Source organism: Rhinatrema bivittatum, chromosome 5 (genome assembly GCF_901001135.1).
Source record: "Rhinatrema bivittatum chromosome 5, aRhiBiv1.1, whole genome shotgun sequence".
Classification (NCBI taxonomy): domain Eukaryota; kingdom Metazoa; phylum Chordata; class Amphibia; order Gymnophiona; family Rhinatrematidae; genus Rhinatrema; species Rhinatrema bivittatum.
In genome coordinates this window covers 28,861,548-28,879,797 of record NC_042619.1, presented here as the reverse complement: position 1 = coordinate 28,879,797, position 18,250 = coordinate 28,861,548, and the positions used below count along the sequence as shown (strand labels likewise).

The window sequence follows — 18,250 nt, the reverse complement described above, 5'->3', positions numbered from 1 at the left end:
CTCCTAACCATGGGAAAGGTTAAGGAGCATTAAGTTTTACTGTATGCATGCAACCGATGCAGCCTAGCTGCCTACACTGATCGGATTGGTGACTTTCAATTCTGACTGCTGGTTTCAGCTGAAAATAAAGAATCTGTTTTCTGGAATATATCTATGGAGTGAGTCACTATTTCATGGTCTTCCACGGTTGTTGGGGACAAGGAGGAGACAGCAATCAGAGGAGGTTATATGCTCACTGGGGTAAGATCCATATCCAGCTTAGGACGGTTACATGCTTTACGCCTCTGGATCCGGGTACACAACACGATCTGCTTGACCCAATTCTAACTGAACCCAACCAAGAGGCTGGTAGTCTGCTCACATGGGCGTCACCTCTCACGTTTTATGTGCCCTTCTGGGGAGGTTTATACGAGGCTTTAAACGGTAAAGGCAACACTTTGAGTTGCACCCCGCTTGTAATAGGTAGCCGGTGAAGTTCTTGACGACCTGGATAAATGTGCTCCTAGGAACACTTCCCAGAAGATCATATGAGCGGCATCGTTTCAAACTATTCTGAGCCTACGCAATGCTGGTCCCGGCGGGCCCACATCAAGGGCATTATAATAATTCAATCTTGAAGTTATCATTGAGTGAACCCCTGCACATAGATAGATCCTCTCTTTCAAAGAAGAGCTTGAACCTGCCAAAGTAAACGTAAACAAAAGAAAACTTTCTTAAACCACAGCAGAAATATGTTTATCCACCTAAGGTCTTAGCATGGTCTCAGCATGGTGAGATAATGCTGTCTAGCCTGATAGTGGCAGGATTCCTAACCCACAGCATCCAGGTATATTGATGAGGGACGCAAAGGAGAAGCTAGGTAGGCACGCAGATGACCTACAGCTTTTCCTTCTTTGGGAAAAGATAAGGATGCTGCTAGAGTAACTGTGAATCAGTGTTTGACCCAATTCTCCCATTGGTTAAATACTCAGGAAACGGAGTTACTCGAAGCCAAGGTTTTATGTGCGTAAATGCCTCTACCCCCTTTAACTCTACAGGTGGTAAGGCCCTGAGACAAGTTACCTAGGGAGCTGGTAAGTCCTCCATCAGTGAAGACTGTTATTCCCAGCCTCCATTCCCTGGTGCCTTAATGTATGCCTTTCTTCAGCAAAAAGCCTGGGAGAAGGCAAATGCTGCTGAGGATTTGAAAATATTCAACCCATGGTATTTTAGCCTAGTTCCCTACAGGGCAACCAGCCTTACAAAATCATCACATCTGTGTCTCTCCCTGCATCCCTCCCTCCCTCCTCTTCACCCCCAGCCTCCTGTGGGTCTTGCCTAACAACATTTGAATCATTCAGCCAATTCCATGCAAATTTTTGCCACAGACCACAGAGCACCCAGTTACCTCCCCCCCCCCACCTCCCGAGCACACACTTTTTCATGTTCCCTCAATGCCCTCCACACTTAGAACCCCAGTTCCTCTTCCCTTCCTTTCGCAGGAAGGTTAGCGCACGCACTGTGATGTCATCGAGAGCTTTGGAAGCCGCCCCGCCATTGGCTGACAAACATCACTATGAAAGCTACCCTACTATGAAAGTTAGTGCCTCTGCTCAAGCACGAAAACTAGGCCTCATGAAATGTTCACACAGCTTCTCGTTTCTGATACTGTAATTAAAAAGATATTTGGGTCGGTTAGGAGGACGCTTGGCTCGGCCCTGTGGGGATTTACTTCTGTTCAGTTTTTTGCTCAAACTTCTACATTTTTGCGGTGTAGAGGCCTTAGATTATAAGCCATTTTGGGGTAGAGTCGTAGAACCTTCCATATCTTTGTTCATTTCATGTATATCTTGTGCACTTTCTGTTGTCCTTTCTATGGCTGCCCATGCATGCACAGCATTATGTACATTGATGGTAGACATAAAATTAATTCTAACCTTAAAGCTGGTCTGAGGATGCCATTCCCGATAATGAAATGGAGCTTCTCCAGGTTTGAGGTAGGCCGGTCTTCTAGCATGCTGTTCCCCTGGAGGGTAGACTCCCCGTCGTGAAGTCTCTTCGTAACCTGGCCACAGGAGGCAAGGAGAGAAGGGAAACAAAACTACGTAAAAGAAGAGGCAAAGAAAGAATTCAAAGATATAGAATACTTCCTCTGTCAAAATTTACGTAATTGCAATACAAGATAATTTCAGAAAAAAGAACAAATTTGAGTCCACACTTCCAGACCACGTATTTCCCATTACTTGATTTATGGTTGTGATTCTTTGCAATATTTTTTTTATTATTTTTAATTTGGAAAATGTAATCTGGGTGTATATTTAACTAAAAAAAAACACACACACAAAAAAAGTATTGAGCATCTCTCCTTTGGGGCAGGTGGCCCCCTGCAATGCACTTTGCAGGGGGCCATTAAGAACTCCTCAATTTCCTTGGATAAGACCTGTGACCCAAAAACACCCATTCTTCTCAACTGTGCAGCCCACATGTCCAACCCCACTTACACAGAGCATACAAGAACCCAAGAACAACTAGATTACAGTGGGCTCTGGTAGAGCAAGACCTGTGATGCGGGTCTCATGCGCTCTTAAGTGCCTTCTCTATATTAGATAATGAAGAAGCTCTTGCGATAGAAATTGAAGTGGTATCTGAAAAGAAAGAAGAAACCCAATGCAAGCAGAAATTCCATAATACAATCAATAACCATAAGAAAAAGATCACTGTGCTGGGTGACTCAGTCATCAGAGGCACTAATTTGGGAACTCTTTTCGAGGGAAACACTAGTTTAAAGTCTTCCAGGATTATCGGCTGGTAGAAATGTTTTTCAAATAGTCAAGGCAATCAAAGAAGAAAGCAAAGACTCTAAAGTTGATATTATCATCCATCTGGGAACCAACAACCTTGCTAGAAACATTATCCAAGAGGTACAGAGAAATTTACAGTCTCTGGTGAAGCAGATTAGTCACATGGCGAAGATTATTGCCTTTTCAGAAGTGTTACCTGTTCACGGAGAGGGGAAAGAGAGGCTATGTCATATACTTAACTTCAATCATGGCTCAAAACTTGTGTAATGAACAAAGTTTTGGATATATAGGAGGATGGGGCCATGTATGGAACTGGAAAAGGCTCTATGTCAAAGATGGCTTACATCTGAATTTGGCAGGAAAAAGGATCCTAAGAGATAAATTCAAATCCTATGCCATAAAGCATTTAAACTAGACGACAGGGGTGGCAGAAAGAAATTAGAATGTTATCCTCCAAATACAAATACAAAAACAAAGGAAATGGGTGAAGGGGATAACAAAAGTCAGATGAATAAGGCACAAAAGAGGTCCAAGAAAAGCACTAACCTGAACTAGAAAAGCTGGAAAACTATGAGCACAAATGCTCGTAGTCTGGGCAATAAAATCCCAGACCTGCAAGCCCTAATGGTGGCGGTGTACTTGGGCATTGTTGCTGTTACAGAGACATGGTTCATGGAATTTCATGATTGGGATATGGCCATACCGGGATATAACTTGTTAAGGAAGGACAGAGAAGACAAAAAAGGGGGAGGAGAGCTCTTTATGTCAAAAACAATATCTAAGCAACTGAGCTGCAAGGAAGATGGGGTAAAGAAGAAACATTATGGGCTGTCCTAAACACAGGTGATGGTGCATCCATTTTTACTGGAGTGGTTTACAGGCCTCCAAATCAAACGGAAGAACTGGTCAGATGGGAAAGAAGGGAGAAGTGTTGATTGTTGGAAATTTTAATCTGCCGGCCATAGATTGGAGAATCTCTCCTGTGGAATCTACCAGAAGTAGAGAGATAGTGGATGCCCCGCAAGGGGCTCTGTTCAAACAAATGGTAATGGAACACATGAGGGAGGGAGCTATATTCAATTTAGCATGGGGGGAAAACAAATAAGCATGGGGGTAACTTGCTGATACGGCTGTGACTACCCTTAACCAATAAGCCATGCTTGTTTGTTTTCCCAGACTGTAAAATCCAATGTCCTTGTTGGTTGCTGTTTGAATCTAATTCCCCTTTCCTTTCCCCCCCCCCCCCCCTCCCGTTAAAGCAGAGAGCAATAATGGAGCTGCATCAACGGTACGAAGGCTTATTGGTTAAGAGTAGTAACTGCCACACCAGCAAGTTACCCCCATGAACTCTTTTCTTCATTTCCATCTTCTAGTCTTTAGGGATCCACAGTGTTTACCCCATGCTCCTTTGAAAATGTTTTTGTCTTCACCACCTTCTCTGGAAGGGTAATCCAGGCAACCATCGCCCTCTCCATGAAGAAATGTTTTCTGACGTTGGTTCTGAGTCGTTCTCCCTGGAGTTTCATTACGTGACCCCTTGTTCTACTGATTTCTTTCCAACGGAAAAGGTTTGTTGATTGTGCATCATTAAAACCGTTCAGGTATCTGAAGGTCTGTATCATATCTCCCCTGCGCCTCCTCTCCTCCAGGGTATACATATTAAGTCCTTCAAACTCTTCTCATTAGTCATTTGATGGAGACCCCCCATCATTCCCTGTTGAGGGTGTCTATAGTGTTACAGAGCAGCAGTCAAAGGACTGTAGACTGTCAGACAGAATTTGGTCTCGCTGACTGGTTGCTGTCTGGGGCCAGAGGACCCGGTGGGCAGAGGAATGGTGTCCCTAAAAAAACATGAGCTTAAGTCTTTCAATGCCTATTACAGGTGACTAATTCCCGATTGTCATGCCGAGAGACACTTGGAGGGAGGGACCTGACAGGGAAATAAGGGATAGATCTTAACCCTCAACTGAAATACAATGAAAGACTGTCACTTACTGATAGGGATAGTTGGCCAATCGCCCTACGAATGTGTTCTATAGCCTAAGATCTTTGTTTGTGACAGGAAATCTGGTTTTATATATATATATATATATATATTGAACTATACTAGCAAGGAGCTGTTCTCTGGTCTTCGTAGGACTCTCACAGTGTTTGACTGCTATAAATGCTGCAGTGTTCCACAAGCTGCTGTGGGTTTGCTGCAGGTGGTCCCCAAAAACGCGCAGGTTGTTCTCCATTGAAAGCAATGGCGCAGCAACAGACTCCCGTGGCTCTTGACATCTCGACCCCTGGACCACTGACCATTAACAGGCTGCATGCCCCAAGGCACCGGGTCTCAACCTTTCAGAACTACTCTGCTCCTTTCAAGAGTTTCAGATGTCTTGTGTGACCCCAACTGGGATTACAAAAATTCAAAATCTAGAGCAAATACTATATTTCCATTTAAGTGTGAGTTTTGGACCTGTTTTTCATTTGGAGGGTAATTTTCAAAGAGACTGACGTGGGTAAAGTAACGCTTTGCCTGCAGAAATGACCCTTTAGAGAAAACTACACAACTGATCCGTGCATAAAATTATGTGCAGAGGGGGGAAGGCTTTCCGGGGGTTGGAACTTTTCGATTTGAAAAAAAAAAAAAAAGTATGCATGTAAATTCTCTCATAAAAACTACAGATGTGGCACATCAGGTGTGACTGAGTTTGCGAGGCTTCACTGGGATCACTTTCAAAGCAGACTTTCTGTGCGTTAAATCCACGTTGAAAACTGGTGCGACTTGCATCCATGTTTGCTGGCTAAGTTATGCTCCATGACACTAACTTATCCCCTTACCTGCCAAATAAAACTCGCACACGCGCGCAAATCAATTTCCAGCAGGAAGTGACATCCGCAAGGCGGAACCGGCAGCGCTGAGTTCGGGGGGGGGCGTGCACTATTTTTTATTTTTTTTGGCATCACTTTATTTATTTAGTTAGTTAGTTTCTTGCATTTTTTTTTTTTTGTCACGTAATTCCCTGAAATGGCTCCAGGTGATGCCCGGCCACAAACTGGCAGCAGTTTGAAGCTCTGGGGAAGGAATGAGGGAACTGCAGCGGGAGGGGCCGGGCAGCCCAGGTTTACGATGCTCAGTTCAGGGAGAGGGGGGGAAGAATAATTACAAGTGGGCACTGCCCTACCCACCTCATTCGCCCCACCAGAATTAGTATATGATGGACGTTAGGCATGCCTACCACACGCAGAAAGATAACCCTAATGAGAGAAATCAAACTCAAGCAGTGTAAATACCATACCTGAGCCGGATAGAACATGTGCTTCCCCTACCTTGGCTGTTTAAAACATTTTTTCCCCCTCTCAGTCTCTTTTCCTCATTTCATTTTGTCTAGGCCTTCTAACTTCATTTCGGGCTTCCAGGCCCGGATTTAGGCCGAGGCGAGCCAGGACAATTCCAATAGGGCGCCAGATTTTTGAAGGCGTGAAATATCCAGACCAATGGGGAGCCGCCTTCTTCTGCGTTCTTTAGGGGCACATGCCGGCACGGCTTCAAAGGGGCGACGCCGTGGCACTCAGCCTACGGGGGCCAACACTTTAAATCCTGCCCTACCTGCTCCTCCTGTCCATATCTTATTTACGTTTATACTTATCTCCTTTCTTCATCCATCTCTCTCACTTTTCTCTCTGATACCTTTCTTTGATTTCGTTTCTCTCCATCTCTCGCTCTCTCTCTCTTCATTGCCAACACTTCAGCTCTCTCCCTCTTATCTCTCACCCTTCATGTCTCAGTTTCCAATGCTGTCATTTCCCTGCGTATCTCCTCTGAGCCCTCCGTCTCGTCTTCACTAGCTCTCAGCTCTCCATCTCCCCATCTCATTCTCCCTGACTCTTCCCCCCTGACACCTCCCAACTCTCCACTTCCCTCTCTCTTTGGCTCCCCCTCCCTCCCAGCTCTCCATCTCTCCCACCCTCCCCCTAATGCCCACACACACATCAGCAGTCCATTTCCTGTCTGCCTTTGCCCAGCTCACCCAGCTCCTTCCTCTAGTTCCATCGCCCCACCCGGCAGTCCCCCGTCACTCCTGTTTCTCCTGACCGGCTCCTAGCTCCTGTTTGGCTTCTCGGCTGTTCCCACCTCTCACCATTCTAGCTCCCCAATCTTGCTCTGGCACCCACGACGAACGGGGAAGCAGAAGCAAAGCAACTGCAAGCAAGGGATTAGCGGGACTCGGGAACAGCAGCAAGTGCCGGGGGGGGGGGGGGGGGCAGTGAAAGTGCTGCACCTCCCGTCACCTCCCAGCTGCTCCTCTACCACCTTTGTGCAGGTTTCATTTCTAATCAGAAAGCCCAGGCAATAGGGAAACAAGAGGATGAGGCAGCAATGTGGGCACTGGAAACAGGGTAATTTAATTGTTCTTTGTGGTGCCTGCTCCTCTCATGCTAATCATGGCAGCTTTGCTTGCTTCCCAATTGCTGCAAAACTGGGAGATATCACAAGTAATCTGGGAGGGAGTGCAGATCGGTGCTGGTAATGGATTGGGATGAGCATTAAGAATGCAGACTGCAGACTCCCAGGACGCTAAGAGAAAGCTTCCAAATATCCCCCAAGGGTTCATCTACCACTGGTTGAGAACCATTGTCCTAAGGCACTCAATATGTTCACTGTACAAGAGGCTAGACAACGGTAATTCTTTCATTTCTTACCTCTTCGGTGAGTTTAGATTTTTTCTTCAGCGTCAAGGAGACAAGTTTATGCCGGACACTGTTCTTCTTGTGTCCATCAACAAGGCCACTCTGAAATGGCAAAAAATAAATAATAATTTAGAGACAGTTCGAAGGCACGTCAGGCCTGATGAGTTTTGAGACTGCAATAGAGCCAGGCACCTCTGAAACAGAAGCACGCTTCTATCGCAGAAGAAATGTATTTATTGTTGGCTCTCATCCATCTCACAGCTCCCCAAACCTGTCCAAGAACTGCCTCCTGCTCCTTTCTTCCTAGCTGGGAAGATACGGACCGAATTGAAAAACGGGATCTCAGGTCCGAAGCATCATGACAGACGTGGGGGAACTCACTAGATCCCCCACATGCCAAACTGACTTAAGACTCTGGTTAGGATCCAGTAGTCTGCAGACCATCCCTACAGGCGTTCTCCGCAGAGGTTTCTCCGGCTCGGTCAGCAGGGCACTAGGAGCTGAGTTGGTTTTCTTGAGATTTGGGAGAGGAAGGAGAGTTTTGTAGTGATGGGCTCCCCAGATCACTCCTGATCCAAGGGGGGAAAAAACTCTGCCCGGACCAGCAACCTCATGGATCTGGAAGGGATTGTGTCTTGGGAGACCTGAGACAATTGTTGAGAGAGCTGATTCTGGTTTTGAGAGTTTTTGCTGGTTTTGAGACCTGTTCCCGCCATGGGATGTCAGGAAGATTCTGCGCCTCCCTCCGTCCAGTTAAAGAAAGGGCCCGCAGTATCCAGTCTGGGAAGAAAAGAGAAGTTTACTGTAGAGATTTCATTCTTGTGTCGCGGGAGGCCACCGGTTCCTGCCCACGCAGAGAAGGAGTGGAGATTTATTTTTAATTTTAAACATCTTTTGGGGACTCTGCCACCTAAAACCCCCAGTTTACCATCAGAAAAAACGATAAGGAGGTCACAGCCCTAGGAGGAACCCACTCAGGAGCGTCAGGTGTTTCTAGTGTTTGCCGTCCAAAGGGACACTGACTCAGCTACCGGAAGTGAGGGAAGAAATCGTGGACTCACTTTTGTAGGAAGATTATCTGGAGAATTTTGAATGTGAATTGGACTAGAGGTATTTTTGGCTGCAGTAGGGTTTTTTTTAGCTGAACACCCACCCTGAGTGTCCAGAATGTTTCTTCGGGGTCAAGGGTGCCCTCAAACGAGATTATCCCAAACCGGAGTACTGTGACCCAGAAGAGATTCAAGGAGTTGAGAGCAAAGGGCCCCCGAGGTTCATCTTCCTTCCCCGCTGGAATGAACCCGGGGGACCATGCTGGCGTAACTTGGAGAAGAGAGGAGAACGGGAATAAGACAGGACCCGAGGACAGCTGCGTGCCCCCGCGTCCCGAGAGGTCCCCGAAGAGAGGGTTACACGTACTTGTGCAACGAGCGTTTGAATGCTCACGAGAGGGGAATTTAGCAAAGCCAGGGGAAGATATTTCAGTCTTACAGTGAAGTCGGGGAACCTTTAAAAGGAAAATCATTATATGAAAACCTTTTGTCTAGGTGAGGGGGAGTTTTTCTTCCACTGAAGAACTGACAGTTCTGGCATTACCACAGTTTAGGAACTGTTCTCGCTCTCAAATTCTCTCTCGCATAGGCCCAAGAACTGCAGAGATTCCCGGGGCCTCTTCCAGTGTTACTTCCAGTGTCAACAAGAAACACCAAAGCAAATCTGTACTTCATTTTTTATTTCTCCTCCTGCGCTGTGTATTTCACCACATTTACCAGCAGAAAAGTGTTTTTAACACACATGAATACTAATTGCTAATTTCCGCCTCTCTCCTGCAGAGACACTAACTGCTAACGCACCACTTTCTTTCATTCACATCGGGGGGGGGGGGGGGGGGGTGTTAATATTTACAAAACTTTCATGTGGGCAAACTCGTGAAATGTGGTTCAAGAATTGCTCTCCCCCACTCCTTAGTGTGAGTTTGTTTACCTGCTGCGAAAAGAGGGCGGGGTAAGGTTGGAAATGGGGGGGGGGGTGGGGTGGGGTGAAGCAGGCGGAGGGATTTCATTTTGAAAACCCCACACGTGTACCTTTAGCACTTTGCACCTGCTCCAAAAATACCCCTGGCCCTCTGCCGGCCCACATTTTCAAAGGGAAACTCCACGGGAGGGGGTTTCCCTTTGAAAATGTGCTTACAGGCCCATGGACTGTCTTACAATGGCTTTCCCTTGTAGATTGTGTAGTCCCCCAGGTGCAGGTCATGTTTAAAACACATATCTGAAAGTCACAGACAGTTTAAACGACACATTAGCGGGTCATTTTCAAAAGGATTCCCACTCATGAAACCTGGTTTGATGTGTGTAAAGTGGCCTTTTGAAAATTAGCAAGCGGGGACAGGAGGGAGGGGCTGAGTGTGTAACAGGACACCCAAAAGCAATTTCGGGCATTCTTTTACCAGCTCTTCAAGGAGGCGACCTGGAGGGAGGCAGAGTTGGGGGTTGGGAGAAATCATTTTACACGCACGCAGATCTACACACCCTTCGCTGACCCTTGCTCCCTCGCAGGCGTAAATGCGCGCGTATATGTTGCCACCGTTTGTCCGTCCGCCCGCCCGGGAATTTTTACAAAGTGGACTCGCGCCCATAAATCCACTTGGAAAATTTGAGCTAAAGTCCATGGGTGAAAATTACCTTCCCTATCCTTTTCGTGGACCCCCATTCAAAGCTCTGTTTGGAGCTAAGCGAAGTGATTTTGGGCCCAGTTCATTACAGCCTGTGGGAAAAGACCCTCATGAATTATGCCCTGTGTGCGTCCTTTGAGCTGATCCTCAGATAGGCACTGCCGGCTGGCTAGGTCGTAAGCCCATCCCGAGAACACCCCTGGTGCCCTGCATTTTTTGACTGGCTAAATTCAGCCCTCTTCTGCTTACTGGAAGGAAAATTTAGCCACTCGGTAGGGTGAGGCACGGAGGGAGGGGGAGGAAATTTCAAAAGCAGAGGTTTAACTGGCTAAGTCCCAGAGTTAGGCAGCTGAACCCTTTCAAAATTCCTCCCGTGTGTCCAACTCGGGCTTGTACTAGGTCAGTACCTAAGGGAGGGACTCTACTTGTTATCCTGCTAAAGATATCAAATCTATCCAGTTGCTCTGTCCATTACCTTTTGACTCGTTTTTAATCGGTGCACTTTTAATAACCTCCCCCACACACACAAAATGAGAAATCCATACGACTAGAGAGTCTGCCTCTCACCTCTCCCTCTCCCTGCAGAGCCTGTAGCTCTTTTTTGTACGTCTTCTTTCCCAGGGTCTCGTAGATTTTCGTCATGACGGGGATCTTCTCACTCCCATCACTCATGGCCGTGTGATATTTCGGTTCAGGCAGGTCTCCCATGAAGCGAAGGATAGTGATCCAGACAGCGAGGGCAGCCTGCAGTGGATAAAACAGTAGGCGTTGTTAGGGTGCCGTGGCGTTCGTTGGCTTCTTGAACTGGGGGTGCGTGTGTTTGGGGGCGAGGAAGGCTGCCAAAATCTATGGTTTATAGTGCCGTACTAGACTGAGTCATCAATTTAAGGGGATATGATAGAGGTTTATAAAATCATGAGTGGGATGGAACAGGTAAATAGGAGGATGGTTATTTCCCCTTTCAAATAACAGTAAGACTAAATGTGTGCCATGAAACTAAAAAGCAACAGATTTAAAACAAATTGGAGGAAGTATTTTTCACTCAACGTACAGTTAAGCTGTGAAATCTATTGCCAAAGGCAATCTTGCATGGGGAAAAGTCCATAAACAATTATTAGCCCAGCAGATTTGGGGAAAGCTACTGCTTATCCCTAGGAGTGAGTAACAAGGAATGGATCTACTCTTTGGGATCTGTTGGGTGCTTCCTTGTGTGACCTGGATTGACCACAGTTGGAGACAGGATGCTGGGCTCAGTGGACCTTTGGTTTGACCCAACATGGCCCGTGTTATGTTCTTATGAGTGATGGGACTGCCAGAATGAATGGCAAAGTGGTTAGAAGATCTCGTGAAAGCACAGGCCTCCACGTGGTCCCTGGCAGACGTGGACTCTCTGAAGATGACAACGTCAAGCTGGTGCTGCTGAGATTAGAAATGCTGAAGCCGCTGCGCCGTCGGCACAATGATCACCCAGCCTTTAAAACAAAAAAACCAACTCACCAGCTGGTCTCCTTCATCTTCGTGGTACAGAAGAGGTTGCTTTAGAGGCCGGCGGATGTAGGCGTGGGTCGTCGTGCCCTGGAAGTACGTGGCCGCAAACTTTGCAAACTTGTACTCAGAAAGGTCTTCTTCTTCCTCCTCGGGAAGGGGCAAAGCACTGTCTAAATCCTCTTCCTCCAAATCCTTCTCGGCACGTTCGAGGTCCTGTGGTGGAAGGTGGGGGGATGGGGAAAAAAGAGACCTTTCAGTGCTCTCATGTGTGTGACCTTCAGCTCATCTCTGCAATGTCAGAAGCCCTAAAAGGATGCCTATCAATTACTGAAAGACGCCATTCATAAGGCTGTTGTTTCCCGTTGCTTTGTGGTGGTGGTGGTGGTAGTAGTTTAGGCAAGAATCATAATCCTAGACCGATGAACCATCTTCCCTAACACTTGTACCACTGCCATATAATCTGTGGCTTGGAAGCCACGCGGGACTCTTCCAGCCCTCAGGGACCAATGCAGTAAGGGGCGCTAAACCTATTGCAGGTTTTTACTCATATTTTAACACGGGTTTTTTGGCGCTAATGTAGCCCTGTATGTAAAAAGGGCTTTAGCGCCAAAAAAATCCTGCAAATTGCAGGGTAACAGCCTAATTAGCTATTACCCTGCAATGCAAGGAGGTTCGCTAAGCAAGAGACTGTCCAGCGTGTCTCCTGCTACCATAAGAAATTTAATGCCTGCTCAGGGGGCTGGCCTGACCAAAGCTCCCCTACCCTATGGTCTGGCCTGGTGGACAAGCGGTCTGGGTTGGACCTGGGAGTCCTCTACCTAAAATGGTGCATTCTGAAGTCCATGTCGTAAAACAGTCCTTGCCAAACTCCAAATTGCCCCTCCAGGCCAGGAACCCCTGCTGGAGACTCCTCTGGCAGGGCTTTTTTCCGATTGGTCCTTTTCACTGTCACTTGCAGTGAAAAGGACCAATCCCCTTTCAGGACAGCCTTCTGAAAGGGAATTGGTCCTTTCACTGACATGTGACAGTGAATGGACCAATCGGCATTAAGTGAAGGAGTGAATAAATTAATATTAAGTGTCGGGCACTTGGTCCAGGAGAGGTGGATGTGGGCGTTGGGAAACAGGTGCTCAATTCAAGTGCCCGTGCTACTGCGCGTCTTATTGCATCGGCCTATCAGTGTGGGAAAATAAAACAAGAGAGAGACCAGTCAGAGCGAACGGGAAATTAGTGGGACTGAGAACCAAATAAAGATTTAGGGTGAGAGACGGGAGGAAGGTTGGGAGGGGAATAAACATGAATGTGAGATGGTACAAAAGATACCATAACCCAGAGGGGTAGGAAACAAACAAACAAAATATAGATGAGGCGCAGAGGAAACTGCACAGCATGATATAAGGGCTGAGGAGCTGACAGAGCGAAAGGAGAAGGGGTGCAGAAGATTAAGAAGGAAATCAGACACCGAGCAGAAAGAGAGAATGAGGCAGACAACACTCTTCCGAAATGTGGAAGAGTCTGTAATAAACTGCATTCAAAGCTAGGACCTCATCCCTGAAAGTTATCTGCTTTTTTGGCGATGCTAGCAAAACCTTTGATAAAGCAGATCCTCGAGCGTCGATTCCTTTGCAATACTTTTCACGGGTAGAGAAGTGTTAGAAGCTCTGCAGAGGTTTTCCAGGTAGGCTTCAGCTCCTAAACTCGACACCCCGATCCCCCAAGAGCAGGCTTACCCTTCGGACCCCCACTACACGGAAGCAACCTCCACTCTCTCTCTCTCTCTGTCCGTCCTTTACTTTTCACGGCGTGCTAAGAATATCTCTCGGCGTGTCTGACAATCCTCCCCCCGGTTTGATGAAGTCCCTATCGGTGTGTTCGTACTGCCTTCAGGAAGTGGAGGTCACTTCCTGCGCAAGCCGAGGGAAGCAGCAGTGGCTAGGGGGGGGGGGGGGGGGGGCGGCCGATTACAGGAGACAAAGACTCAGAGCGGCGACTCCTGTCCCCTCTGCTGGCCTTTGGGGTGGAGGTCTCGGCAAGTCCGTCCTGAACCAAGCCCCAGACGCAGCAGGCTCTGATCCTACAGAGCTGCGCTGGAAGAGATCTCCCCTCCCCCCGGGGGGGGGGTCAGGCTCGAGTAAAAACAGACGGGGACGCTTTCTGCGGCAAAGGCCTGCCTGACTTTCTCTGAGACTGTCCTCAGAAATGCCATCAAATCAAGGGGTCAGCACAAGCTTACGCCGACAGGATGCCCTGGCAATTTCGCCTCTCTGTCCGGTTACCTCAAATCCAGCCGGCGCCTGCCCCTCCTGGCCTGGCAGGGATGACGTGGTCCCCAGGAAGCCAAACATTTTGTCCACCATCTCCGAGTCGTTCACTGGCTCGTTCCGGGCTTTTTCCATTTTCTCCAGGAACTCTTTCTTCTGCCGGGCTTCCTCCTTTTCCTTCACCTCCCTCTCGGCATCCTCCCGGGCCAGCTGGGCGAGACGCACCTAGAGAAGGAGAAAAGGACGTGGCGGCTCTTTTACTGAGGGTCTTCATGCTCGGGGCAGGACAAAAGCCAGTTCAGATTAAACCTGGACCCAGCGTTGGGCAAGCAGAGGGGTTAGGGGGGGTCCAAAAGAGCTGGACCATTCTCCAGTTGCCCCGAACCTCCGTATTGAACCAGTCTGGGTCTCCATGACAGGATTTTGATGGGGAAATATTCCCAGGCCTGCATTTATACTTCCCAAAATGGTGATTTTAACCAGGCAAGAGGAAGATATACAGGCAGCCCAGAATTATTCTTTCTAACTTTCATGTCTTCTAGGAGACCATGTTACTAACATATGACTCATTCTGAGAGTTTGATTCACTGATCAGCGCAATCATTAATGATTTAGCACAGGTGGAAACCTATGATAAATCGAGAGCTTGCAGCTGCATTCAGACTGAACCTGGTCACATATTCCAGTTATTCAAATATGGAGACGAGGAGCTCATTAGCTCATTTTACCTCGTTCAGTAAATCTCATTAAATGGAGCCACATTTTTTTGCTCCATGTCTTAGGATGGCATCACGGGGCTAGCCCCTTTTCCACCATCCCCAAACAGCTGATGTAAACCTTTCCCGACATCCAGCGCACTGCTCAGCCCCACCCCCCGCCTGCCCCCACCCTACAGACCCTGCCCTCTAACCCCCCCCCCCCCCCACATCCCCAATCAGCCTCAATATTCCGTCTCCTACAGTTCCAACCTTTCCTGCCCCTGATCACACCAGTAACTCCCTGGGCCTTTTGGATCCTCCTACCCCCCCCCCCCCCCTGGCCTTTCCAAACCAACCTGTCCCCAACTGCTAGCAGGAGGATGGTGACTTTCCCCCCCCCCCCACCAGTCCAGGAATGGCTCCACCTACCACCTTCACCCTGGCCCCCAGCTGCCTCGGTGTGAAGCGACCCCATTCCTGGAACGATGCTGCTGCTGCTGACATGGAGGGAGGTAAGGCTTGGAGTGGCTGTGATGCAGGGTTCTGGAGGCCTCGGGGGTTACTGGTGAAATCGAGACGGCAAGCATTTCAACCAGGGAGGTGGAGGTGGTGAGAGGCAGGAAACGTTTAGATCTGAAGGTTCCTGGAAGAGAAGAGGACTTCTGGCTGATGGGGAGTGCTGGGCGGGGGAGTGTGAAAGAGAGAGAGGCTATGCTGGGTTAAGAATGGGAGGGGAGAGATCCATGTCAGACTGAGTGGACTGCTGGCCAGAGAAGTTGTATTTTTCTCATGCTAACTGACCCACAGGTAAGGGACTGGTCAACACAGGGGATCATCAATTTCTGACAGATTTAGAAGCCCAGCATCTGTTTTTGCAGAAGTCTTCTTGGGGGCAATTTTCAAAGCTAGTTACGCACATAAAACTCTGTTTCATGCACACGATGCACTCTGTTTTATGCCGGGGTATGCCTGTTTTACACACACACACCCCGGCGGGTCTGCGTGTAAAAGTAAACATGGAACACAGTTTCACATATACTTTTTTGCACACTCACCAGAGGCATTCTAGGGGGGGGAGTTGGGGGGGTGCAGAGCTGGGGTGGGGATTGGAATTACGCATGCAGTTTGTGCACCAGCTAGGGGACTGCACCCCAGCATTTTATGCATATTAAATCGCTTACTCCCAACTCCAAAATATATCCAGTATAAATGTTGTTGAAATTATTTTCTTGCAATTTCTTTTTATTGTTACTGTCGACTTTTCTCTAGAGAATACAAAAAAAATTTTTTATTACCACATAAATTTTTGAAGGAGAAGGTGAAACGTTTCATAAATTTTCTCGTGACATTACCTCCTTGTAATATATCAAGTTTTTAAATCATGAACCATCCACCTCCATCCTTAGTATTTTTTTAATTTATGTGAAATGTGCACTGTGAATGTTAAAATAAATCCTATTTTTTTAAAGAAATATTTATAGTTATATTTCAATTATTCACAGAGGGCCGGATTTTAAAATGGTTACGCGCATAAGTTATGCGTGTAACCCTTAAAAAAAACCCCTGCGCGCGCCCCTGGATGCGCTTAAGTCCCGGGGCTTCGTAAGGGGGGCGTGTAGGGTGGGCGGCGCGAATTTCAGGGCGTTCCGGGGGCGTGGCACCGACCCGGGGGCATGGTCAAGGCCTCCGGACCAGCCCCTGGGTCGGGTGATGGCGCGCCAGCAGCCCGCTGGTGCGTGCAAAGTTACGCCTGCCTCTGGCAGGCGTAACTTCCCCAACAAAGGTAGGGGGAAGGTTTAGATAGGGCCGGGGGGTGGGTTAGGTAGGGGAAAGGAAGGGAAGGTGCGGGGGGGGGGGGGGGGGGGGGGGAAGGAAAGTTCCCTCCGAGGCCGCTCCGATTTTGGAGCGGCCTCGGAGGGAATGGGCAGCGCGCGCAGGGCTCGGCTTCTTATGTTACTCCATCTCGAGAGAGCAAAATCTTGTTCACCAAACGCTCGCTCATAAGATTTTGCTCTCTTGAGATGGAGTAACATAAAGGAAAATTAGTTTCTTACCTGATAATTTTCGTTCCTGTAGTACCAAGGATCAGTCCAGGACACCTGGGTTGTGACTCCGCACCAGTAGGTGGAGACAGAGCAAAACTTGTGGGCGGAGCCATATATAAGCCCCTGTGCCAGTCACAGCCCCTCAGTCATACGTAATGTCAAAGTAGCCATGCAACCAAGTAACAAAACTGGCTAGAAAATGCACCTCTAACTTTAAACTAACACCAAACTCCTACTTGAACCGGACTCCCCAACCGGGAGAGCTAAACAAGCTAACAGCAGAACTAAGAAAACATGATGAGCGGACTCTCCGTTACTGTAGCGAAGCCCTGCGGGCGGGATCCTGGACTGATCCTTGGTACTACAGGAACGAAAATTATCAGGTAAGAAACTAATTTTCCTTTCCCTGTACGTACCAGGATCAGTCCAGGACACCTGGGATGTACCAGAGCCAACTTACCGAGGGTGGGAAGCAGGGAGTCCCGCTCGGAGTACCCTCTCTCCAAATCCCCCGGAATCGTTAGCCCGGACATCCAACCGGTAATGCCGGATAAAGGTATGCAACAACTTCCAGGTAGCCGCCCTGCAAATCTCTTGAGGCTACATCTGAGAAGCTTCCGCTCAAGACGCAGCTGGAGAGCGAGTCGAGGGAGCCCGAAGACCCACGGGAAGTGATTTTCCCCCCGCACCAAGTAAGCTGAACCAATGGCCTCCTTGAGCCAAGTGGCAATCGTCGTGCGGGACGCTGCAACTCCTTTCTTTGAACCAGAGAACAAAACAAAGAGAAGAGCCGTGACCCGAAATGGATAATTGACCTCCAGACAGCGAAGGGGGGATCTCCGCACATCAAGCTTCCGTAATTCCCTCGCTTCTGGATCAGAGGGCTCCCCGACCGCAAAAGCGGATAGCTCAATTGAAAAACATGGAAAGCCGACACCCCTTTCGGCAGGAAGGAAGGAACCGTCCGCAAACAAACTCCGGAATCGGAAATACACAAGAAGGGTTCCCTACAGGAGAAAGCCCATAACTCCGAAGCACGCCGTGCCGAAGCAATCGCCACCAAGAACACCGTCTTCAACGTGAGATCCTGAATAATTAAGCGTTTCAAGGGTTCAAACAGCGCCGCGCATAAAGCGGAGAGAACGGAATGGAGGTTCCAAGCCGGACAGGGGAGACGCAATGGAGGACGAAGGTGCTTAGCTCCCCGAAGGAAACGGGAGATATCCGGGTGAAGAGCCAGGAAAGTACCACGGACCTTACCTCGCAAACAACCAATCGCCGCCACTTGGACCCGTAGGGAACTACAAGCCAGACCTTACCTTTGGCAAAACCTGCCTGGAGGAACGCCAGAAGCCGCAGTAGGGACCACCCCACGCTGCACGCACCATTCCTCCAATCCACCCAGACACGGACATAAGCCAGGGACGTCGCCTGTGTCCTGGAACGTAGCAACGTGGCTACCACCGCAGCTGAGTAACCTTTTCTCTTCAGCCGATTCCTCTCAAAACCATGCTGCGAGGCAGAAGTGATCCGCAGTCTCCAAACAGACGGAGCCCTGATGGAGTAGACCCGCCATCCCCTGGAGCTGAAGGGGTGCCGCCACTGTGAGCTGGACGAGGTCTGCGAACCA

The 18,250-nt window shown here is 48.5% G+C and overlaps 1 protein-coding gene across 5 annotated transcripts in view; it reads right to left on the bottom strand.

The window, feature by feature from the left end:
- The window catches only part of MYO7A (myosin VIIA), a 284,107-nt gene that overhangs the window by 76,019 nt on the left and 189,838 nt on the right, over positions 1-18,250 (bottom strand). For all 5 annotated transcript variants that reach the window (XM_029602172.1, XM_029602173.1, XM_029602174.1 and 2 more), the window contains 5 exons: positions 13,893-14,102; positions 11,626-11,829; positions 10,696-10,872; positions 7,470-7,559; positions 1,917-2,044 (listed from right to left, as the gene is read on the bottom strand). In XM_029602172.1, the coding sequence (XP_029458032.1) occupies positions 1,917-2,044; positions 7,470-7,559; positions 10,696-10,872; positions 11,626-11,829; positions 13,893-14,102 (809 nt within the window). The remainder of the gene's footprint in view (positions 1-1,916; positions 2,045-7,469; positions 7,560-10,695; positions 10,873-11,625; positions 11,830-13,892; positions 14,103-18,250) is intronic.